Source organism: Cryptomeria japonica, chromosome 1, assembly GCF_030272615.1.
Source record: "Cryptomeria japonica chromosome 1, Sugi_1.0, whole genome shotgun sequence".
NCBI classification, from domain to species: domain Eukaryota; kingdom Viridiplantae; phylum Streptophyta; class Pinopsida; order Cupressales; family Cupressaceae; genus Cryptomeria; species Cryptomeria japonica.
Genome location: NC_081405.1, coordinates 2,523,513 through 2,549,719, shown reverse-complemented (window position 1 = coordinate 2,549,719; position 26,207 = coordinate 2,523,513). Strand labels below are relative to the sequence as shown.

The following is a 26,207-nucleotide window of genomic DNA, read 5'->3' as shown; positions in this document are numbered from 1 at the left end:
TCATTTAAGGAATCCTCAAGGAGAAGCATTATGTGTAGGGAAAAACAGTCAACAGACCCATTCAAGCATTCTTGACTCTTTCATATTGAATTTGGATGGAAAAATATCTTATAGTGACCTTTTTTTTGGACCGTAGACATTGTGGTGTAGAGTAGGTTTCTCCCTGTTCAAGAAGAAATGCTATCAACTTGGGAAGCAATTAAAGGCTCAACCAATAGGTAGACCTTGATGTAGGTAGAGAAGAATCTAAGGCCTTGTCATGGCAATGCTGCTTTATATCAAAATCGGATTCATTGACAAATTAAGTTTTGCATGAATTCTAGATAGAGTTCTTATGCATGTGTTTTTGTTGTAGATTCTACTATACATAGGTTACTTAATTCATAAAGTCACGGTTATAAATCAAGATGTAGTTAATTTTATTTTCAGTTTCAGACCTTAGATCATCAATAGTAAGATGTTTTAATTTTTGAGGAAATGGTTTAATTGTTATCTATCGCAAAAGATGATACTACCTTTTTTCTTTCCTAAGTTACATATGGGAGCTAGACAGGTTTACTTTAAGCAGAGGTTTAGAAAATCATTCATCTCTCTTACTACTTTCTGGAAAACAGGTATTACCATAAAGGTATTGATTATGGAGCTCCTCGTGGAGAACCTGTGTGGTCACCTGCAGCTGCCCGTGTATCTCTGGTGGGTAGGGAGGAAGAAGGTTTTGCATTACATGGGAATTGTGTAGGTCTTGACCATGGACATGGTGTGACAAGCATCTTAATGCATCTTGATACGATTCTGGTTGAGTAGGTCACTTCAACCTTCATAAATAAATCTTTCTTCCTTGCAGAATAAAAAATGGCTTGTGTGATAAAATCTGACAATTGTGTTGTGTTAACATGCCTATTTTATGCCAAATGTACGCTCTTGGATTTAAGAATATTGGAAGATCTATTTTGGGTGATGCTATAGCAATTTACTATTAATGTTTGCCAATTTTAGTTAGCAAACTATGTGCTTCTCTCTGATTATTTGAATGTGACATTATTAATGACTGAAACATTATGGTATATTGATTTCAAAAGACAAATACTTATTCTCTTATTATTTTTTTTGATCTTTGTTTCTAACTTTCTATCCCGTTTTTCTAGTAAGAAGTAAAAAACCAACTATGAAGCTGTTTATGCATGCCAAATTATTGTGGCGGTCTTTAGTATTTCCAGAATTTGGTGCCATCGAAGTTTATGCATTATATCCATTAGTTGATAGACAGATGTAAATCACATGTTTGAATTTTATATTTGATTATAGTAGTTTGGAAGGTATATAAAAATATTGTATTTAATCAATGATATTGCTGAAGTTGCCACCCAACATGATTTTTTATTTCAGTTGTCTCTGGTGAGCAGGAAAAACATTGATAGCTCTCCACCAGTATCCTCAATATTACTTCCTAGGATATCACTTGTCCATCAATGGATGTTGAGCCCTTACATGTTTCCTTCCGTTATTCTCTTTAGTTGTGGTATATGCACCGACAACTTTGAGCTCAAAAACTCTAGCGCAAAGTTGATCTGGCATGGGTCAAAAGCTCCTACGATTACTGTGATCAATCAATGTTTTTGATTAAGGTAAAAGCAGGTTTTGAGGGGACCCGAAACCCCGTACAACAGGTTTTAAGGGGACTCGAAACCCCTTGAATGAACCAACATCCAGACCCCAGCAAGAAACAACTGATCAAAGATATACAATGAATACATACAGCCAACCTCCAGTGAAACGCCAGCCACAGGACAGCAGAGAACATTACAAATCAGGCTGGACCTCAACAAAGAAACAAGACTCTGAGGGTTTTGACTGGCACCCACAACCACATAAGAGGGTTTTAAATATGCTCCCACAACCTGAGTGATCAATCAATGTTGAAAATAGTTATGAGATTTGATCTATGTCTAGGACATGTATATGTTGCTTTATAAGTTCAATTTCACTAGAAATTCTTCCAATGAGTGAAATTCTGATAATCAATGTAGTGGAACAAGAATCCGATGGCTGGCAAGATGCAAGGGTGTTTGTGTTGAACTCATGGCTCCAAAGACCTACAGAAGCCATGGGCAATGAGTTTAGAGTCCTATCTTCCCTAAACATGCCTCAAATGTACCATTCAACTACACATCCACCTCCAAAAATCCATTTCTTGTAGTGGGAAGCAATCCTAATGTATTTTTTACTTCCACCAACAACTTGTATTCCAAGATTTAGCTGCGGATGGAATTCTGCATTCTTTATTATGTCAATACTGTTAGCATTTTAATTTGTCCTTCTCAAGACAAATCAAACCAGAATAGTGTACAATAGGACTGTTCTTCAAATTGCAGGGAAAACCTTTTTGAGATCTAACCTACCTAAAACTAACATAATTACAAGTATGCACATTGGTTATGCCTTGAATTCAAGCTTTAGATTTGATAAAAAGAATAACCTAGCTAACATTAATAATCATGACCAAAATGACATAGCCACTAACTACCAAAAGCAGAGTTTTGTAGAGATGCCAACATTGGCTTTGTTTGGGAACCATCTAACAAACTTGGGCAATAGGAGAACTTCATAATCTTTGGTAAGACATGCAATGGATGTTTTAATTGTGGGAAAGAGAGTCAAACAATCTTACACTTAACCTAAACATAATTGTTAGAGTATATGGTTATTTTTATGTGAGCAAATTTCTGGAATCGATTGTGTGCGAGTTTTTTGGATCACACTCCGTGATCCATCATAAGGATGAATGAGAGCACAAGAAGCAAAAGATTGATTCTACAACACCTTGAAGATCTCCAAAGACCAAAATAACTTCCTCCAGAGAGAATGGCAAGAAAGATTGCTTGAACAATGTAAGATTGATGAATATTGCTAATGGACATGAAAAAGTACATGATGACCCTTGCATATGAAGGCAAGGTCAAATGAAGGATTACACATGATTTTGACAATTGTCATAATCCTATGGAAATGATAACCTATCATCCACATAAGGTGGATAAGTGATAGTGTGATGATTCCACTAAAGGTGGGAGTTCCACTTATTGTGGGAATGTTCCTAAAGTGGTCACTAAGTAAACTTAAGTGATAAGTGTAATGTGGACCTAGGTGAAGACATGACTAGGTACAACACAATTACACCAACAACCCCCCCTTAAGTGCAGCTTAGGGAGTACATTATTATGCAATATGGAAGATGGGTCCTGTTGACGTGTTTTTTATGACTACGTCGAACACAGAATAAAGTTGCCTAATGGTCACTTCACTCTCTCTTGATCAAAGTACGATTGCATGCTAAGATTGTAGACAGTTCAAACAATCGACTCCAAGGTTCCTTTATGCTACGGACGTGACTCAGTTGGCTGATGTGTTTGTTGGTAATCCAAGGGGCCTTACGTTTGCATCATTCTTTCACTTCTTGGTTGTGGCTGGAACTCCATCATTAGATATGGCAATTTTGTGATGCTTCTGCTTCGAATGGACTAAAATGAACTGAAAGTAAAAGGGAAAGGGTTTAGAAGGATCTAAATCTACTCCTAAGTGCAATGATAACAATGAATAGTGCTTTGGTGGACAAATTCCAAATAAACCAAGCTTCACTTCGCCAAGATCAACTACAACTCCGCAAGAACCGGTGCAATCTTTTGGGGATGCTAGAGGATTTTCAAATCGAGAAAGAACATTTGAATACCCAAAAAACGATGCAATCCAAACGACTATCCACAATTGAACTTAGCACAAATTTAGGGGGCTCAGACTAACTTTACATTGCAACTTACAATCAGCAAGATGCAAAAAGTATGAACCATGGAAATTCATCAGACACCATTACATTCTCCATTGAAATCAGAACACTTTACTATTTCTAATCTAAGTGAGGAAGGTGAAACCATGCAAGTCTTGAAAAATAACTTAAGTGGACACCATCAGAGAACAATGTTTCATTGTTATTATCTCAAAACTTATCGCAACAATTTCATACAAAGCTCCCTCCCCTACAAATGAGGGGGGTCACCCCTTTATATAGGCTTCAAGCCCTGGCTACATGCAAAACCCTAATTAGGGTTTTCTCTAAAAGATTCTCCACTCAAGATGCAACAAGGTGGGAATCTCCAGTTAATAACCCCATCATGCCCATATACAATTAATTCCATCCCATTACAATTAATTAGATTCCAGAAGTGCCCACTATGCAATGAATGTACCCTCATGCAAAAATCGCCCATGATGCCATAAATGCACCATCATCTTCTGAATGTGACGGTTGTTGTTTGTAATTAGGGCTGGCGGATTCCAATTGCCTTGGGCAACATTGGAATCCGCCTCCAACATATAGGGCCAGGCCCAATGCCTCTCGGCTCCACCTAAAAGGTCTCCACGCTACATCCAAACCCAACTTGCCTCCATGATAGGGCCGACCCTATCCAATTCGCTTAAAAGGAATTAAATAAATTAATATGTTTAATTTGCAAAGAAGGCCGACATGATTAAGAAGTATCACTACTCCTATAAATAAAGCATATACTTCACATAACATCATTCATTCAGTTTTGCAAGAAGGTGCGAAATATATACTAAGGAAGCGAAATATATATTCAAGGCAGTTGATAACAGCGAACTACATTAAAGTGCAGCAGATCATTAATAGAAGACAGCGAACTTCATCAAAGGCAGCAGATCACCACCAAGAGATAGAGAACTCCATTGAAGGCCCAAACAAACCCTATAGAAGGACTGCAAATTACTTGAAAGGTGCTGCTACCCTTGTTACACACAGCAAGTCTGATTAGGAGGACTGCAAATCATGATCTCCATTAGCGAACTAATTGTGAAGACTTCTATCTCATCTTCCTTGTGACTGCAACATCTATACTCTAGATAAGTGTGTAATTATCAATTGAATTCAAAACCATAATCAGATCTGAGGATCTTTTCTGGCTGGGTTTTTCCTCCTAGGAGGTTTTGTCTTTATGCATTCATTTCCTTTACTATGCTTAAATCTGGAAAACAATAAATTTAATTAACCTAGTTAAAACTAATTCTTATTTTTTGAGTTTTATTCAATCCGAAAGTACTAAAATTAACAATAGGCTTCAAGCCCTGGCTACATGCAAAACCCTAATTAGGGTTTTCTCTAAAAGATTCTCCACTCAAGATGCAACAAGGTGGGAATCTCCAGTTAATAACCCCATCATGCCCATATACGATTAATTCCATCCCATTACAATTAATTAGATTCCAGAAGTGCCCACTATGCAATGAATGTACCCTCATGCAAAAATCGCCCATGATGCCATAAATGCACCATCATCTTCTGAATGTGACGGCTGCATGCAGAAGGAATCTGTCATAATGCCATAAATGTGACAGCTGCATGCAAAGAGATGCTTCATTAATTCAGCGTCTGTTGACTCGGCTGCCACTTGGTGGAAAAAATCTTGGAGAGAGAAAAACTTCAAGAGGGAGAATCTCTGACGCTAAAGTATTTTCTTGAAGTTTTTGAACTTGCCTTGCTCTGGAAAAGATTTTCAATGATTTTTCAACATTTTTTTTTAGGAATTTTGCTCAAATTAGGGTTTCAAGTCCAGGAGGAAGAGAATTCTCCTACGATTCCAAATCTGTAAAACTTTTGAAATTTGGATGTGATTTGATGCCTGCGAATGGATTTTTCAAATTTTTCCCTTGGGGGGGGGAAATTTCTTGTTTAGTTCATCTCTGATTCCTTCTTTGCCTTCGAAATTTTATCTTCAATCCATCCTTGGATGTGATTTCTTGTTGTGGAGGAATTCTCCTTTGGAAAGAAATTTGTTCCTTACCCCGAGGAAGGAAATTCTTCATACCTTAGCCAATTTTCATGATTTCCAAGAACTATATCCTGAAGGAAGAAATTTCAAACACTTAGTTAATTTTTTACCTTCCTGGAATTTCTTCTTCTTGGGTACAATTCTTCCCCGATGAAGGAATTCATCTCTTTGTGCATCCCTCTATCTGGCGCTCCTTCTCTCACTTGGGCGCTAAAATGCCTTGGTCAAGGACTCTTGCAATTTGCCTGTTTCTCCATGCACTCTTCATTCTAGCGCCCTCCACAAGGCTGGGGCGGAAATTCCTCCTGTGAAGGAATCCATTGTTTTGTGAATTGTCCATGTCATCTTTTCAACATTCCTATTTTTTAGGGATCCCCCTAGAATTTACGAGTCAGGTTGATTTGATGGAGAATTTTATCCCGATTCCGAATCTATAAAATTTTCCACTCCGTTGAGATTCGGTGTCTAAAAATAGCAAATTCAAAAATTTGCTCGAGGGGAATTTTGCTTTTTATTCCTCCTTGACTCTTTGGATTCCATGCCTAAGCAAAATTTCAACTTTTAGCTTGGGCGGAATTTTCACTATGCCAAGGATTCATGGAATTTTCCACCTGTCCTTGCCTGACCCATTTTGGCGCCCAACTGCATACTTGGGTGCAATTTTCACTATGCCATGGATTCATGGATTTTTCCACCTGTCCTTGCCTGATCCATTTTGGCGCCCAACTGCATACTTGGGCGCAATTTTCACTATGCCATGGATTCATGGATTTTTCCACCTGTCCTTGCCTGACCCATTTTGGCGCCCAACTGCATACTTGGGCGCAATTTTCACTATGCCATGGATTCATGGATTTTTCCACCTGCCCTTGCCTGACCCATTTTGGCGCCCAACTGCATACTTGGGCGCAATTTTCCTCTGGCCAAGGATTCATGGATTTTTCCATCTGTCCTTTTGGAATGACTTCCTAAACCTTGGTGAATTTTTGAGCTTTCCATTTTAGGCATAGGCTTCCAGCACTTGATCAATTTCTGGCTTTCTCTGTTTGTGTTGATGTGTATTTTGTACACAGCCTAACACAGAATAAAATACCCAAGGGTACCTTATCCTCTCTTGAATAAAGTTTCCGAATGCTGAAGATATCGCGAAAAGGATCAATCGGAGAAACTTCAAGGTTCTTGTATGTAGGATCTCTACGTGTGGATAAGCTCTCTGTGGTATGATGTGATTTGCTGGAATCACAAGGGGACTTACATTTGATGATTGAACTTCTGATTTGCCTTTGAATATTGCTGGAACACAGGATCTTACTGCCTTAGATTTGAAAAATGGAAAAAAGATGAGGGCGAAGAGAGGATCTAATCCTAATACTAAGAATGTAGGAACAATGATTGATCTTTGATGAAACTCTAACTAGGTCTTGTTTTGACATCGCAGGACCATCTCCACAAGGCTAGTGCGATCTTCGAAGGGAAGCTTTATGATGTTCAAATCATCACTGCAGGCATAGACACCATCAGGTTGATGCATATCAATGAAGAAGCGACAATTGAAGTTAAGCTTAAGCTGAACGATTCCAGTTGACTACACAAGGCAAGTCTGCAATCAACAAACTGCTAGTAGTATGGATATGCTAATTTCACCATCAATCAAGCATATTTCTTCCACTCATCTAATAACATGAAATCAAATATGAGAAGTATAAAGACCATGCAAATTGTCGAATCGACCCATAAATTTCACCATTTCTTCAATGAAGTTACAAGTCTTTTACAACAACATCTTGGCAACAATCTTTGCCTTCTCTCTCTACTCTACTCTAATTACTATTCTATCAACTAGCTAACTACTCTCTATTTGTCTTCTAACCGCTTTCCAACTCCTTCCTAACTATTCCTTTACAAAATGAAATGCCAGGGCTTATATAGTGCCCTCAATACAATTCGATGGCTTAGATCAATTCGAGATCAATGGCCAAGATTTTACAATGAAAACCCTAATTAGGGTTTATTACAACCATTACATAACATTTAATGCTTGACCAATGATAAAATTGTATTGCTTGGACACATGTCCTCTCTAGAAAAATCGACCAATGGATACCCGGGGTAGGTACATCGGAGTATGTGTCACCTCCCATGAGTCAGGTACATTGAATCTGGACATGCTGAGGTGGACCACACTGATTGGAGAAGTGATGACTAGGATGCCACCTCGTCTGACACTTGTAACTTGGTAAATATTCAACTTGATGTTGTTGAGAAGCTAGCTTTAATTAATTCATCTGGAACTATTTGCTTCTTCAACGAACCCTTGCTCTAACTTCTTTCGTCTTTGATGTACCTCGCCTTGGAATGCTGGATTGGAAGAGGTCGCCCTTGATGACGTTAGTCCAAAGAAGGCCGTCCTTGTCGATGCTAGGCTGGAGGAGGTCGCCCTTGTCCTTGCTTGACCGTCCTTGATCTGGCTTGATTTTCCTTGAGGAGAGTCTTCCGACTTGTGGATCTTTCGAGCTTGGGAGTTGCCATCTTGGTACCTACACAACATTTCAAAATTAGTAATATATCTTGAAATCTAAAAATTAAACTTTAAAAGGAAGATTCAAGATTTTAATTAGGAAACCTTATGATAAATCTTTGAATTATCATTTCCTAATTAACCCTGCAATACTTAGACTTTTCTAAAAAATGTCTAAAAAAATCAAACCTTGAATAAGGGTGTCAAGATGATTTTGCCAACCTCCTCTTGAGAATTAACTCTAAGAAATGATGTAAAAATAGATGAATTTTGCTAGGCAAAGTGTAGATCAAGACTTCCTTTAGCAAAATGCGCCCCCTTTAGCTTGGAAAAGAACTCCATCTTCCACTAGCTTCTTCAAGATCTGGAAATTCGCCTTCAAATGTCTTCAAAAATCTGGAAATTATCCTCCAATCTAGCAAGAAATACGCCTCTCCAATAGCCTTCAAGATGAATTTCGCCTTCCTTAGTCTCCACACTTGGTAGAAATTCGCTCCACACAAGCTAGATTTCGCACCTCCTTCCTTGCTTCTCCAAATCGCACTTGAAACATGAGTGAATGATTTGAATAATGAAAAACACACCCCAAATATATAGAGCGCTCACCATTTTATTTCCCATAGGCCGACTTGAAAAATAGGCCAAAAGATAAATAAAAATTAATAAAAGAAGAGGCCGACTTGATAAAAACATCAAATAATACCCCAAGCGCTCCAATTTTATTTTTAAATTAATAATAATTAATTTTAAATGCCTTCATAATTAAAAAAATTCGATTTTTAGGCTCAAAATTAATTATTAAATACCATGCGTACTTATTAAATGTCAATTTAATTTTTAAAATATCCTGGAGTTCTAGCGAAATTGGCATTTAATGTAATTTGAAGGATATTTGGCGCCCAAGCATGGAAAATAATGTCTATTAACAAGATCGCTTTGGTCCCTTGGTGAGGGACAGGAGCGATTATACCTTTTGGACCTCACACTTCTTGTTTTTTACGTCCAAGACCTCATTTTTGACGTCCAAGATGGCATTTTTACTTAGAATTTCGAGTTCAATTTATTCGATCTTTGAAATGAGTGCACTTTAAAGCATTTTCGCCCTGTGTCTTGACTTGGACTCATCCAAACTTGGCAAGAAGGACTGGATATTAAGTTTTTCGCCCTGGTCCCTTGGAGAGGGACAGGGGCTATTTTGCAAATCCAAGCTTATCCGTCCTTTGTTAGCCTTCCAAATTATATTCAATGGATAAATCATGTTTTCCTTGGTCTCTTCAAATCATAAAATTGTCTTGATCTTGCAAGAACAGTGCAAATTTGAAATTCAAGCTCCGGTCCTTCAGTGAGGGACGGGAGCACTTTTGCAATTACAAGCCAATTCGTCCTTTGCTAGCTTCGAAAATTATCTTCAACGGATCGATTGTGTCTTCCTCCACCCACCTCAAACGCGAAACTTGCTTTCCTTTTGCCAAAAACTTGCCTTGAGGGAAAATCGCTCTGGTCCCTTGGAGAGGGACAGGAGCGCCCTTTGAAAATAGCCCTGGTCCCTGGGTGAGGGACAGGAGCGAACTTGTCATTTAGGTTGATTTTCTCCTTTGTGGCCCACTTAAATTATATTCAACGGACAGAGCACACTCCCCTTGGCCTCTTCCAATCGCAAAATTATTTAAGTCTTGTGAGGATAATGCAAATTTGGGATTCAAGCTCCGGTCCTTCAGTGAGGGACAGGAGCGAATTTTGTCCTCAAGGCCAAATCACTACAATTTTCATCTCAAAATTTCCTTGCTAGGGAAGATTTCACCTTACTTCATGCTATGAATAAAAGTTAATGTCCAAAAAAGGTCTAAAATTGTGCATATAAAGAAAAGCGCTCTGGTCCTTCAGTGAGGGATAGGAGCGAATTTGACCTTCTAAGCAAAAAACTTCATCATTTCATTGTCTTTGATCGAGTCTGGATGCTCTATCATGCTCATTTTGTCCTTCACCATGCCTTTGATGTCTCAATTCGTCCAAACAAGGTCAGGAATGGCTCAAATAAGACTTTTCGCCCTGGACCCTTGGCGAGGGACAGGAGCGCTTTGCCTTGGTCCCTTGGAGAGGGATAGGAGCGAAATTCGCTCTGGATCCTCAGTGAAGGACAGGAGCGAAATTTGACTTTTTGAACTCTCTATCAGGATAATTTTTATGGAATATAACATTTAAGTATCTTTCTTATACTTTAAGTTATATTCCATATATACTTTCAGGATGTTTGAGAGTGGTTTCAGACCTCCAGGAGTTATATTGCAAAATCTAGTTTTTTGAGGTTTTTCAGTTTCCAGACTTAGCCAAATTTCAGGACATTCCAGACTTAGCCAAATTTCAGGATCAAGACATCACTCAAGCCGGACTTGCTATCCATGTGATCCCATGACAGCACTCAAAATGCAAAGGCCAACTAACAAAACCCTAAAAACCCTAAAAAGACAAACCCTAAAAAGCAAAAAAAGCAAGGGTCCCCATTTGCAATGGGGCGATGTGTGAAAACGTCACAACATCTAGCGCCACCTTGAATAAATGTTCCTGAAACATTTCAGAGATAAAGACTCAATCGACACCTAGAACCTTCGGAAAATTCAACCTAGCTCATCAAGAGATTAGAAAATGTACTCAAAGTAGAAGGAGAATCTTTAACCAAATCTAGACACTTAGTCTTTGATTACCCAGGTGTGTGCAAGTTTATTTGTTCCTCTCGACAAGACAATTATAACCTTCAGGTTCCCCTGTGATCGGCTACGTAGTTTATCTGAACTTCAAAAGCATCCTGGATCCTGGATAGAGCCTCGCTGCCAGTCAGACGTCCATAGTCCCGACGAGGTTATCGCTGCAAGCTCACGAACATTGCTCCATTGCCAGCCAGGCGTCTATAGCCTCGATGGAGTTACTCGCATATTCCCCTTAGCCAATTTTGATATTTCATTTCATTTTTTTTTTTCTCATTTTCTCTTTCATTTTGATATTGCTTTTTCACTCCGTCAATTCCTTTGGCTCGTAAGCAGTGAAGCTTACTAGGGTTTGAGGATTGCGGTGGCGCTGAAGCCAGATTTTAGATTTTTCACCAATCACAGCTTTGCCTGAAAACCATAAATGACTCGGAGTCTATTAATGTGTGAAGATATAGTAATCAACAGATGTCGGCATCAAGACATAGAAAATGATTCCCTTCCAAGTCAAATAAAGGTCCTAATCAGATGATAAAGCTGGAGAGGAACAACCTCGGATTCCGAGCACTTCATGAATAAATATCTAAGAAATGAGTCTAACATAAGATCTAGGATGTAGCCAGTATGTGAGTAACAACACAAATGCCTTTCTCACAAGATGGAGACTCCCACTCAAGACACCTAAACTAAAGCAGACCAACCGACAGACCGACCCAAAGCAAACTAAACTAAAACGCACACCAAAAGCAAACAACTAAAGAAGGCAAACAACTAAACTACCTGAGCCACACCAAATCATGAATCAAATGACTCAAGGCAAATCAAGAACAAGGCTCAAAAGACCTCTAATCTAAAAACACGAAAAGAAAACCTACTCTAAACCTATATACAAGAGTCCTAGACTCGACACGACTCAAAGAAGCAAAATATGTACATGACTTTACATGATTTCTCAGGTTGTGCAACAGGAGCATGGCAAACGTGATGGTTCTCAACCTAGCAAATTCATCCTTAAATACAGAAAGGCAAACTCTCACCATGCATCTCTCATACTCAAGCAAATTTTCACTCAAAATGATCAACTGGGGTAATTCGTTAGGACCATGATCAATCCAGATGCAAGTTGTTTTCCCAAAATCCCCATAATCAAAATCATAATAACTTTCAAGGCTAGGATTAAGGAAAGAAACAACTTGGCATATTTCAGGCTCAGACAGAACTGTATTGTCGGAAGCGAGGTCACCAGCTGCTTCAGGAGGTCGCCATTGGTGATGAATCATTCCACGAGCATCCACAACGTGTTGATCTTGATTAGGAAGTTCTTGAAACAAGCTCAGCGCCCCTTCGAATAGCTCAAGATTCTCTGTTTTCACTGAGGTATCTTGCATAAACTAAGCATCTTCATGAAATTTTGTTAGCATATCTTCAAAAATGAGAGTCTCCTTGATGGATTGAGCTTCAAACATCTCCTCTAGTGGATCAAAGATAATCTCAGGTGGCCTTTCTTCTTCAAGAATAGCCTCGGGAGGTCGGAGCTGATGATGGATCATATCACTCACAATAATTTGCTTATCTAGAAAAAAATTTGACAGTGATTCCATTTGTGTTTCCTCTACAAGATCCTTCAATGTTTCCTCAAATAGCATAATGGGGATGAAATCTTCAAGTGCCCCTTTGAATTGTTCTTCATAGCTGGGCTCACTTAACATGTCAACTTGATTGTCTTCTTCAATGAGGCCATTTGAAACCTCCTGCAATTCAATCTCAAGGATCTCCTTTTGTAGCATAAGTGAGAATTCTTCAAGGAATGAGTCATCTTCTCCTTTAATTGCTTGTTCAACCCCTGGATCTTCCTTTATCACTGTTTGAGTATTCTCAATTGCTTCTTCAACTTTTGTCTTCTGGTATTCCTTTTCAGGTGCAAGGCATGGCAAGCTATCTATAGTAATACATTGTTCCTCAAGTGCATTGGTATCGTCAACGTACAATTGATTCTTCTCACATTCAGATGCTGGAGCAATGTCTTGTTCATAGGTCCTCCTGAATTCGGCTACGAGATGTGCACCCCAAGATTTGTTCATGATACACTCTTCCTCGGACAAAGTTGGCATTCCAAACTGGCTTCTGACTTGATTGATAGCCATTTCACATATTGAGCAAGTAAATTCAGAGTGAGGTGAGTTGTGAATTCTACACCACAATGGTAGCAATATGTTCTCTAAACGCATTTCGCCATCCAAAATGAGTTGACTCTCGATCATCCCCATGAAGCTTAGAAGAGGATCTTTGGTTTCTGGGACACTGAAATTGTTTTCTTCCATTTCTGGCCTAGGGACATCCCAAAAGAAGATTTTTCCTTGTGCTGCCGATTCTATCCTTGATAAGTACTTCAAGCAATGCATCTCATCATGTTCCTCTGTCTCGTGAACTCGACACTGCCCTGGTCTTGCAAACTCGAACAATCTGCGTGGATAAAGTTGTGTATCTAACCTCCACCAAAGTTCAGGAAAATCAACTTGTTGCTCCTCGTGAAACTGTTGTTGCTCCATGAGAAATCTTTTCTTTTTTGATTTTTTGATTTTTTGATTTTTTTGATTTTCTATTTTTCACTTTTTTTGGATTTTCTGGAATAAGAGAGATCTTGACTATCTCAGATTCAACTTGAATGTTCAACTGGTTCCAGCTTGATTCCTTATTTGCGTAAGTCCAACTGACGACCCAACGATCACCTTCCTTCTTTGTATCACTTCCGTCGAGTGTTGAAAAGGCTTTCCACTGATCTTCCTTGGATTCAAGAGTTCGTGTTCGCTGTCAGGCACTCCTAATTCAATTCTGTCGAGCGTGGAGGGGGGTAAAAAGTTCTTGGATAACTCCTTGCGGATTGATAGAATCAGTTGTTCAAACATATGTCGCGGTCATGCCAATGATCGCCCTCCTTCTAGCGCCAATTCTGTTGACGTGTATTTTGTACACTGCCTAACACAGAATAAAATACCTAAAGGTACCTTATCCTCTCTTGAATAAAGTCTCAGAACCTTGAAGTCATCTCGATTGATCCTTTTCGCGATATCTTCAGCATTCGGAGACTTTATTCAAGAGAGGATAAGGTACCTTTAGGTATTTTATTCTGTGTTAGGCAGTGTACAAAATACACGTCAACAGTTTGCTATCTGATTCTCCGGAATTATAAATATCTGCAAACGCCTGATCTTCGTCGCCTTGTCTAACTGACCCTGCTAGTATCGACTTTCCAAAAATAGAAACCTTCAAGGTGTCAGCTTTAGATCCCTAGACAGGGTGCAGGAATGACTTACTATTAAAAAAAAAATTACTAAAAAAAGTAAGTTTGATTTTTGGCAAAATGACGACATTCAGGGACTTGGAAAAAATCCCTAAAAAATAGGGATTTTCTAAAAATAGAAAGTTGCTCCGTTTGGGCTCAAATTTTATTGGGAGGCTCCTTGAAGGGTCCTGATTCTAGTTGTATGTTCAGTTTTCCCAAAACCCTAACAGGAACCCCTAAAATATAGGACTGAAGGCAGAAACTCTAAAATTAACAAAACGAGTCCTAGACTTAATCAAATTCACCCAAACAAAAGGCAGATTTAATCAATATGACCCCCAAACACTTGCAAAGTAGAGAGACTGACAAGGCTGTTGCGAAAAGACCCCAAAAACGCAAGCCAAAAGACTGGGAGGGCCTAAAAAGTAGGGGGTCCCCATTTGCAATGGGGTGATGTGTGAAAACGTCACAACAGGTCCCAGCTACTAGGCCATATTAGGTGCCCATGTACAATGCAAATCTCTCACAAATGAAGAAAAGGAGAAAATCCAATGGGACAAAACTCCTCTCCAAAAGAGAGAAAAGAAACAAAATGATGATGCATGGAGGACTCAAGAGCCCCCAAGGACTACATACACCATGTATATACAATCAAGTATCCTCCCATAGGAAGAAAAAAGAGAGACATGATATCCTCCCCATAATGAAGAATGTCCTGTAGAAATGGTGAGTGCTTGAAGGCAAAACATAGTCCAATGCCTACAAACAACATTTCTCCCTTTGGGAAGATGATAAGACAATTACAAATGCAAGAATGGTTCCCATTCTAGATAGAAATTAGGAATTTTTATCTAAATGTAGGATGATGGTGTCTCTGAAATCTGCTCATATGTCGTCAAGTCCTTGGATGATGAAGATGCCATAAACCAATCAGGTACACATCCAATTACAATAGAAGGTGACAAACAAGGAACCAACGGAAATTGATGCAGGAGCATCCCTGGTCGATGAGCAATCTTGCATCAACCAAAAATATTTCCTTTCAGTTTTGTTCTTGTTTAGTTCATTGTGCAGTTTTATGTGTTCTTACCGGTTGGTACAGGTAGTTGTTTGCTTTTCGTGGCAGATCTTATTTTCGGTTTCCTGGCTGGTTCATGTGCTTAATTCCAGATTTTCAGTTCATTTGGGTTCTTTTCCAGTCAGTTATTGCTCTCGGTTAACTGTTTCTGGGTTCCAGGACAATTCTTGTGCTTACCGGTTGGTTTTCCTTCATTACCGGTGCGATTCTTGCATGTGGATCTATTTTGGGTCTTGTTCGATGTTCTTTGGCGTGTGGCCGACCTTCCCGCTGAACCGCACCTCTTGGTTGTTATTTTCCGGAAAGATTTCTTTAATTCTTAGGGCCAACCTAGTTACACGTTTCATTTTATTGCATTGGTAAATGTAATCTTGTGAGGCTGACCCGGATATGTTTCAGTGGGTATAAATATGGCATTATGTAATCATTTGTAAGGGCATAGGAAGTAGAATTGAGAATAGGGATTGAGATTCACATTTTGTGATCCAATTGATTCTTAGAGTCCCGGTTGGATTGTATCTGGTTGATAGCCTGCATGTAACCGGTTAACTACTGGATGTTCTTTGATGATTATATGATGATAACCGGATGGTTGCTGGAAGTTCTAAATCAATAATATGATTTAGTTTATGCAATCTTGTTATGTTTTCTTGCTGCTTTCGTTGTGTTACTCTTGCTGCATAAGCCGGTTGATTGTCTTTGAGGGTTTTACCAGTTATGGCTGCATCAAAAACTGATTTTGAACAAGCTCCAAAGACAAAGATGAAGTGATAACAGTTGTGTTATGTCTGTCATCAAATAGGAGAGATAAACCCTCAAATGTGTCCTCCAAATCTGAAAAGTGAGACTCCACAAACAATGAACCAATGTCTTACAAATAAGAATCCCAATCAGGAAGACAAATAGATACCTTGTGCAATAAATCACTAGTAGCACTCAAGGTATCATCAACGAAAGATGAATGTGTGATCTCAATTGGAGAAGTAGGAGCTACAGGTAGAGTCATTGGATTATCGTAACTCTCAAGTGTTGCTTCATGTTCGAACTCCTCTAAGGCACCATTATCAAAGGGAATATTGTCAACATCATCAAGTGGAAGAAGGCAATCTGAAGCAGGATCATCTAGGAATGGAAGAATATGTGGATCTCCAAAAATATCCCAAATAATGGTCCAGACTCCAAACTATGAGTGGGCACTAAATACCTTTGAACTTGGGGTAGATGTCATGGATGAAGCTCTTACTAATACTACAACCAATCAACCCTATGATATGATCATTCTTATTACCCCAAACTGATTGCTTCCATTGTGTCTTTGGCACAAGAATGAGTCCATAGAGATGAGACAAGAGATTAAGCGACCTACAATGTGTTATAATTTCTTTTGCCCATGACTCATAATTGTCCTTAGTCAAAGTTTTAATTGAAGGATGTGTTGCATAACCCATGATCACATCAATGATGCACTTCTCAAATCATAAATAGAGATCAACAACATGAATTATAGCTGAAATGAAGTAACTAGATCAAAGCAGCACCTCCTCAATTGTCAAAACATCCAAGTAATCCTCCGATATGCGAAAAATGTAAAACTGAATCACACATTTACCTAGGACAAAATTTGGAAAATGTGCATGTATGGCTTTGTAGATCTCCTCAATACCTTTCCAACATCGCTAGAATCACAAAAATCGAAGATTGTGGCACAAAGTTGTGAGCTCAGGAGCCAAAAACGAAGATTTGACTTCAATTAGCCAAAACACTGATCAAACAACAAAATTTTGATAAATGATTGCCACCACTAGAAAGTTGATGAAGCCACCTTTCCAATGATATCTTGTTCTCAAAAGTCCGCCTCCATTTTCCCAAGTTATGAGCAAAAGAAAATGACCCCCCCTTTAGAGGCATAAAGGGTCCAAAACATATTGGGCTAAAAAGAACAAGTCAGCACTTAATCACACATGACCGCAATCACACTAGAAGCAAAAAGAAAAAAGGCCTATTTGGGTGTTGTTTGCACCAAACCTACATACACACCTCAAAGTTTCAAACTACTCCCAAACAAAACACCCATCACAAGAAAATGACCACCCTTCAAATATAAATGCAGCAGCAATAAACCACCTCCAACCAAGCAAAGACACGACTTGCATAAAGTAGGAATGCTCCGGTTCTAATAAATTCATGTCGAACCAACTCTACCAAAAGGAGGCATGTCAATCGAATAACAAGCTTGGCAACGAAGAAACTCGTATGTAGAATGATCATTGGCCTGCCAAGCACCTCCAAGTTCTATTATTTGATGCGTTGACTACAAAAATATACAGGTTGATTAAGGACCTCGATCAAACAAGATTGTGTAAACAAAGGATGCCAAGATGCCGGTAGAAAGAATATTGTCCAAAGGACGGAGTGCGTAGGCCACAAGAAAATCATTGAGCCCAATTTGATGCCACGATCAATAATGAGGAGATCTGATCACCACATATCTATCCAATCTGAAAAGCTTGTAGACAAAGTGTTTGAATCGACATTTCTCTCGTATAGAGGTACTAACACCACAAATAAAATCGCCCAAACTGCCTGAGCAAGAAATGAATGTGCCAACCTTAATACAAACTGCATGCTGACAAAAGCCAATCACACAATGATTAAGGTGCCGGTTTGCATAAATCACGCCAAGGACCATGAACCATATCAACCAAAAAGTAGAGAAACCTCCAAATTGAGGGCTCAGAATAGCTCACCAACAGTATAATAACAAATTTGCACGCGAAAAATTAATGCTGGGGCAAAACCGCCTGCCAGATCAAGTATAGGTTGAAGATCATAAATGAAATACACTCGCCAATTTTGACTGAAATGGCCAATGCAAATCAGATCCACTTCACGCAATCTCAAACACGTTGGCCAACAAAAACCCTTGCCGAGCTGGATGAGATTTGACACTTTGCAAATGAGGACACCACCTAAACAATGGCACGGAGTATATGGGTCTTCAAAGTACTCGAACCAAATAAATGAAAGCGCCCAATCAAGGAAGATTTATTCCTCACCAAGGAATGATGCACCACTGATCATTGGCTAAGTGCACCACTCATCAATCGAGCACTATCCAATCAATTTAACCTTGACCAATGTAGTATGCAGGTCAACCAATTGGATCAAGTGAGTCAGACTAGCTTGTTACTACCATGCCAAATAGAAATGCAATACAGAAGGTGACAATTAGATGGAGAGTGTGGATATAATAGAAAATTAGATGCCTATCCAAGAAGTGAGCCACCAACCACAACAAATGTGATGCAAACTGAGCCGAGCATAGGATTCAAACTACTGAAGCATAAATTTGGTTGCAACAAAGATAGAGTAACACGGGCCAGCGATCAGAATACATGGGCCTCCATAGTATGGAACAAGCCTGCAAGCAAACCAACATAGTGAATATTTGAATTTGCCAATGGATGAACCTTGTCAAAAAATCATGTATGCAGGCTGCAAAATGTATGAAACTAGTGACCAAAACACGTTAAAGTTGAGTGCGCTTGCAGGAAATGATAAAGTGCTTGCTTCAGTTCCAAAGGCAAATATATCAAATCGAGGAAAATAGAAGAGCCAAACCAAGGTGAAATACCGCTTCCTTGATCAAATGCAAACATTGGCTGATGGATGTTCGGCCAAGAACATATGCACGGACCAAGCAAAAAAGTTGCCAACCATAGATCTTGGGCCGACAAAACGTTTGCAAAGAACGGTGAATCCACAAACATGGATCGGGCCAATAGGCCAAGGTGCAAAAGAGTCTCGCAATATAGTGTAGGCACAAACCAACATTGAAAGCCTATAGATCCGGATCTGAGTGTTATCGGGAAAAAGTGTATAGTTAGTAATGTTAATTATCAATAGTTAGTTAGCCGACGGGTAGGTAGTTGGAGTCGCGACGGTTGTGTCGCACCCCTTCGGCAGTCATATATTGTATCACCTCCGGGTGTTGGAGGACATGTAATGTTGACGACGGATATAGTATGAACATCCTTTGACATTAATGGAAAGCTTATTCTGGTACTTCTTTTATATTTGCATTGTACATTGCTGTTCGATTTCTGTATTCTTCCTGTTTACCCAGTGAGGTAAACATTTGGCGCCGTTGCCGACACGAATTCGGGAACAGGAGACACGGATGGCGCACAGACACAATGGGCCTACCCGTTGGTGAGGTGAACCCGGAGGTCGACGATGCCCAAACGGAACTCTACGTAGGAGAAGACACCGCGATGAGAGAATTTTCAATTCTACTCCAAGTAGCCATTCAGACCTACGTGCGACGAGAGGCAGCGGAGGCGGAAGTCCCACTAAGTGCCGTGTGGACAGCGTTGGAAGTGAGTCCGGAGGTAAATCGGTTGATGAACCATCTCCCCCGATTACTAGCACAAGCATCGTTGGCACAACAAGCTCGCCTGGAGGAGATTGCTCAGGAGGAGCGACGCCAAGAAATTTTGCAACAGTACGAGGAACGGGAAGCAAAACGAGATGGCGCCAGGTCAGGGGCATTTGAACCGTGAGCCATACGGGACAGAATAAAAGAACACTTATTGTAATAATTATGTCATATTGTTGGCATAAACTTGTCTTCCACATTATGAATGAATAAAAGTGTTCTACTTTTTATGTCAAGTATATAGAAAGCGGTTTGGGAATTAATGCCCAATACACTGAATAAAGACAAAAATAAGCCACAATATATAGATGAACGTGCAATAGCCCAACGTGCCTTGATCCTTGAACAACAAGCGGAAAGGCGACAGAGGTATAAGCGAAGAGAGGAGGAACGCTCCGAAGGGGACGGTGAGGCCAGCGGCCACCCACGGAGTCGGGAGGAGTTACTTGCGGAAACCCGCCGCAGGATAGAGTGTACCAAAACTCAGTTGAGGGAGTTGAGGGACTTGCCACACACACCAGAGGCTAGCAAAACTCCAAGGAGTGGGGAGGAGGCAGGAGAGGGAGAAGAGACCGGGGCTGCCAGGAGTGTTGGAGGGACACCGGGGCACGGCGGTCAAGCACCCCTTATAGGATCTGACCCATCAGGAGTAGGACAACAACCACCAGTAGTAAAAAGGCAAGGTATGGCACAAAAACAAAAACTTCCAAAGTTCCATGGGGATGGGAAAGAAGACCTTGTCCGCCACTGTCGCACTTGTGAAACAATTTGGGGAGCGAATGGTGTTACCGATGAGGACGAGTGGGTAACACAGTTTCCCGCAACCCTGAGGGGCGTAGCCATCGACTGGTTTTCGGATACGGATAAGGCTAAGATTAGCACATGGGCAGACTTGAAGAAGGAATTTCAAGCAGAGTTTCGTCTCCTAAGAGACGATAATGAGATCGTAGCCGAAATCTGCGGCACGAAATAGAGGAAGGACGAGACTGTCCGAACCTACAGCCGGCGGCTCAAAGAGCTGCTAGGAAAGATGGAGAACCAGCCGGCAGATGGACTGAAAAAACGGTGGTTCGTGGAAGGTCTAAAGAAATCCCTTAGACGAAAAATGAAGATAGTACCTCCTTCTTCATATTCCGACGCCTATAACAGGGCAATGGATTTGGAAAGCGAACAGAAGACGTCCAAGAAGAAGAAAAATAAATCCTCGTCGGAGGATGATTCCTCTTCTGACAAAAGTGATAGCAGTGATGACGACTCTAATCGGAAGGTACGGGCTCTCCAGAAAGATATGGAGCGAATAATGAGAGAGATAAAGGCAACCAAAGGAAGCACAAGCAAGGGTGACGAAGGGGAGTTATGGTGCACGGACTGCCGTACCGACGGACACACCAAGGTGTCTTGTCCGAAAAAAGCATTTTGTGATATTTGCCAGATTGCCGGACACCTTACCAAGGAGTGTCCGTACAATATGAGGACCCGTAGCCAACAGGTTCTCTTTACAGAACCATCTGCGTCAGCCGGCACGTCCCAGCCTGCGAGCAACAACGCCTCGTCTGGCGGCTATCGAAATAACAGGCGAGGAAGAGGTAATAATAACAACACGAATAATAGAAGCCGAATCCAATACGACGCTAAAGGGCGGCCGATGATACAATGCCGAGCTTGCAATCACTGGGGGCATTTCGCTAGAGACTGTACAGTGGAGGAAGCACCACAAAAACTTTGCAAGTGGTGCGGTCCGGGGGACCATGATGATGGCAATTGTCCCAAATCTGGCGTGAACCTATTGAATGTAGAAACGGAGGATGCACTCGCCATAACAAGGTCCAAGACGAAAGCAGCCACTTATCCAGATCCCCGCACGGAAAAACGAAAGGCACTGGAGGCACGAGCGGAACTGGAGAAGGAGATGTCAATGAGCAAGGATGCACAGGGGCTTGCGGGTACTTCTCGCTCTGAAGGAGAAACAAACATTATAAACCAACTGTTACAGGTCGAGATACCCGTCAAAATGAAGGACCTCCTAGAAAGTATGCCGCACTTGCGAGCGACGTTGTTGCAATCCGCAATAATAACCCCAGTAGGCCAACCAATACATGGCAAGGACAACCTTGGCGAGACAGCAGCAGACCCATTAACCCTGACGATCAACAATGGTAGACACCCAGCAGTGGTGGAAATGGGTATATTGGGCACCATCCTGACCGACACAATTGTCGACGGCGGGTCGGGAGTAAATGTCTTGCCAGAGGAAACATGGAAAAAATTGGGTAAACCTACTCTCTGGCCGTCCACCTTTAATTTATTGGGAGCAGACCAACACGGCATCAAGCCACTTGGCACACTCATGGCGCAACCGGTGACGATCGGAACACAGCCGTTCGTCTTGAATTTTGTGGTCATCCCATTGAAGAAGGGATATGACGCCATCCTCGGCAGAGGCTGGTTGGTGGCGGCCAAAGCAAATCACAATTGGAAGAAGAACACCTTGTCCATGGAAAAGGCTGGCCGAAGGTATACCATTGACCTCAAAACTCAACTGGTCAGTGAAGAGTTGGCGTCAGAGTCAGAGTCCGACGGAGACGATACCGACGAAGGAAAAGAGGGCAGGGAACCAGATGACGAAGGCATCTTAGGAATTCAAGCCTGCTCTGAGGATGAGACGGATTCTTTGAGAGGGCTCTTCCATTGGCAAATGGAAGACTATGAATTATTGTACGGGTGCAATATGTTGGGGATTGAAGGACCTGACATGAACGAGTTTCCGCTAGAATACGGACAATACAAGGAAGGGGATGCCCCTATGGATGATGCACCAGCGCACCAGTTTGACAAAAGTAAGCCCATAAGGTACCAGGAATCCGCACTTCAAGTTACAAACCTTGGAGAAACTTCAGAACAGAAAAATATTCTGGTCGGCGACGACTGGAATCCGGTCTTAAAGACGGCGGCGTTCAAAATCTTCACAGAATACAAAGATGTGTTCGCTTGGACGTATAAGGACCTCAAGGGGGTACCACAAGAACTTTGTGTACATCGGATCCCTCTGGTTCTCGGAGCCGTGCCCGTACGGAAGAGGCCATACAGGATGAACAAAAATTATGCGGCCAGGGTAAATAACGAAATTGACCGCATGCTTGAAGCAGGGATTATCTTCAAGGTCCAGACGAGTGAATGGGTATCACCCATTGTGATATCCTTGAAAAAGGAGGCCGATCAGATAAGAATCTGTGTAGACTTCAGGTGTTTGAATGCTGTCACAATTAAAGATCCATTTCCCATACCATTCACAGACACCATCCTCGAGGAAGTCGCGGGTCACGAAATTTATTCATTTATGGATGGATTCTCCGGATATAATCAAATTTCCATTGCAGAGGAGGACAAATTGAAGACCACCTTTATCGTAGAAGATGGCGTCTATGCATACAACCGGATGCCATTCGGGTTGTGCAACGCGCCAGCTACCTTTCAACGGATAATCCTCCATATCTTTGATAAAATGTCCGTGGGAAACTTCAAAGCATTCTTGGATGATTGGTCCATTTACAGCACGGAGGAGGCACATCTGGCCGCACTTGGCGAATGCATGGAGAGATGCCGACGAGCCCGCCTCGCCCTAAATCCCAAGAAATGCAGATTCATGGTGCCTCAGGGCAAGTTACTAGGGCACATCGTCTGCAAGGCTGGACTGAAGACGGACCTTGACAAAGTACGGGTCATTGTGGAGATGGAGGCGCCCGACGATGTCACTGGCGTCAAGTCATTTCTTGGACACATCGGGTATTATAGGCGGTTTATTAAGAACTTTGCCCAAGTATCATACCCACTTGATAGATTGACACGAAGGGGGGAGCCGTACGTCTGGAGGACGGCCCAAGAAGAGGCTTTTCAAGAGTTAAAGTCACAGTTGGTGGGTGTGCCAATCTTGACATACCCGGACTGGGACAAGGAGTTCCATGTACATGTCGACGCATCCAACTTTGCCATAGGGGCCACCCTGGCACAGGTTGGCAGCCACGGGCTGGACCACCCAGTGTATTTTGCAAGTCGACTCTTGTCAAACGCGGAGAGGAACTACAGCACGACGGAGAGAGAAGCCCTCGGCATGGTATACTCCGTCCAAAAATTCCGACATTACCTATTGGCGACACCATTCACATTTTATGTGGATCACCAGGCGTTGATGTATTTGGTGAACAAGCCAATCATCCAGGGGCGGATTAGTCGATGGCTGTTGCTGTTACAAGAATTTACGTTCAACATCATTGTCAGACCTGGCAGGAGCCATGTCATAGCCGACCAGCTATCACGGATCAAGTCTGGAGAACCGGCAGAAGGTGTTAGCGAGGATTTTCCAGACGCCCATCTTTTCCGCATTGCCATCCTTCCTCATTGGTACACGAGTGTGGGTGAATACCTGTCAACGTCAAAATTTCCTAAGGAAATGTCAGCAGGCGAAAGACGGAAACTTGTATTAAGAAGCCGAACATTCCAACTTATAAATGGCCTTCTCTACAAAATGGGACCTGACCAGATCCTACGACGATGCGTCTTGGAAGAGGAAATCCCAGGAGTGTTGAGAGAAGCCCATGAAGGGGCCGCTGGAGGACACATGGGACCGGATACGACAACAAGGAAGGTCCTACTAGCTGGCTTGTGGTGGCCGACACTGCATAATGACGCCAGAGAATGGGTGACAAGTTGTGATACATGTTAGCATGCTGGGTGACCGTTAAAGAGAGATTTCATGCCACTTAACCCGTCGCATGCTCAAGAGTTGTTCGAAAGATGGGGGTTAGACTTCGTTGGTCCATTGAAACCGAGTCGCGCCCGACGATGTAGATACATTGTCGTGGCGACAGAATATTTGACCAAATGGGTCAAAGCGAGGGCTTTGGCAGACAACTCCGCCGTCAGTACGGCGAAATTCATTTATGAACAGATTATCACCCGGTACGGAATACCTATTCAACTGACAAGTGATAGAGGGGGGCACTTTGTAAATCATATTGTTCGACTACTGACAACCGAGTTCAAAATTTTTCATTCTCTATCAAGTCCGTACTATCCCAGGGCAAACGGTCAGGCTGAGGCAACCAACAAAATCATTGTGTCGGTAATTTATAAGTCCTGTGGGGTGGAAAAAGAAGACTGGGAGGAGCGTCTGCCTTCGGTACTTTGGGCGTACCGCACAACTTACAAAGTAACCACTGGGCAGACACCTTTCCAATTGATGTACGGCCAGGAGGCTGTGGTACCGGTCGAATTCATGGTGCCAAGTCTCAGAATCGCTATTGACAACAAGCTAGGCGACATGGAAAGCCTTCGAGAGAGACTATACGCCTTAAATAAGTTGGATGAAAGACGGATGATGGCACAATGGGTGACAGACGTGGCCCAGCAACGCAGAAAATACTGGCATGACCAACACATTCGGCGGGCGAGGTTCACGCCGGGCCAATTAGTCCTAAAGTATAACGGACGGAATGAGATTAAGCCCGGCAAGTTCAGAGTGAAGTGGCTAGGTCCTTACAGGATCCGAGAAGTCGCAGCGAATGGATCCGTCAAGCTCTCGACCCTCGACGGACAGGAAATTCTAGAGGGCGTCAACGGGTCAAAACTGAAAGTGTATCACCAGAGGTTGGAAGCGCGCAGGAGCAGCCCGACAGGAGGCGCGCAGTCGCAGTCAGATAATAAATGAAAATGAAAAAAGAAAAAAAAAAAAAAAATTAGAAAATTCGAAAAAATATATATATGAAAATTTGAAAAAAAATATATAAAAGAAAAATTGAAAAAATTGGAAAAAAAATTTTTTGAAAAAAAAATTGAAAAAAAAAAGAAGAAAAAAACAAAGGAAAAGGGACCACCGTACGGTGGCCACATAGTGGGTGCCACTATGCGGTGGCACCACCACGGTGGACACCACCGTGCGGTGGCACCACCGAAGGTGGAACCCACCGTGCGGTGGAAGTCACCGACGGTGGAAGCCACCGTGCGGTGGGACCACCGAAGGTCGGTGGAAGCCACCGACGGTGGAAGCCGCGGGATTATAAACGCTGGCCACCGAAGGGCAAGACACATAACGAAGGAGATAACACGCAGCGAAGGAAGAACCCCGCACCACCACGCCTACCGAAGGGAAAAACAACAACGCCGCACAGGACAAAGCAAGGACACCGCACGAAGCCGCGCACGGAGGGAACCACCGAAGGGAAAGCCGCACATGCCGAGGGAAGAAAAGCAGCTGAAGGGAGGACAATCACCGCACGAACGTGGATGAAGTAGTTGCCGACGGGAGGGCGGAAGGATGCGCCGCCGGCGAATTCGATTGAAAATTCAGGCAGG

The 26,207-nt window shown here is 41.8% G+C and overlaps 1 protein-coding gene across 4 annotated transcripts in view; it reads left to right on the top strand.

Annotated features, from left to right (window-relative positions):
- The window catches only part of LOC131036681 (uncharacterized), a 106,804-nt gene that overhangs the window by 6,471 nt on the left and 74,126 nt on the right, over nucleotides 1–26,207 (top strand). For all 4 annotated transcript variants that reach the window (XM_057968631.2, XM_057968629.2, XM_057968630.2 and 1 more), the window contains one exon: nucleotides 615–800. In XM_057968631.2, the coding sequence (XP_057824614.1) occupies nucleotides 615–800 (186 nt within the window). The remainder of the gene's footprint in view (nucleotides 1–614; nucleotides 801–26,207) is intronic.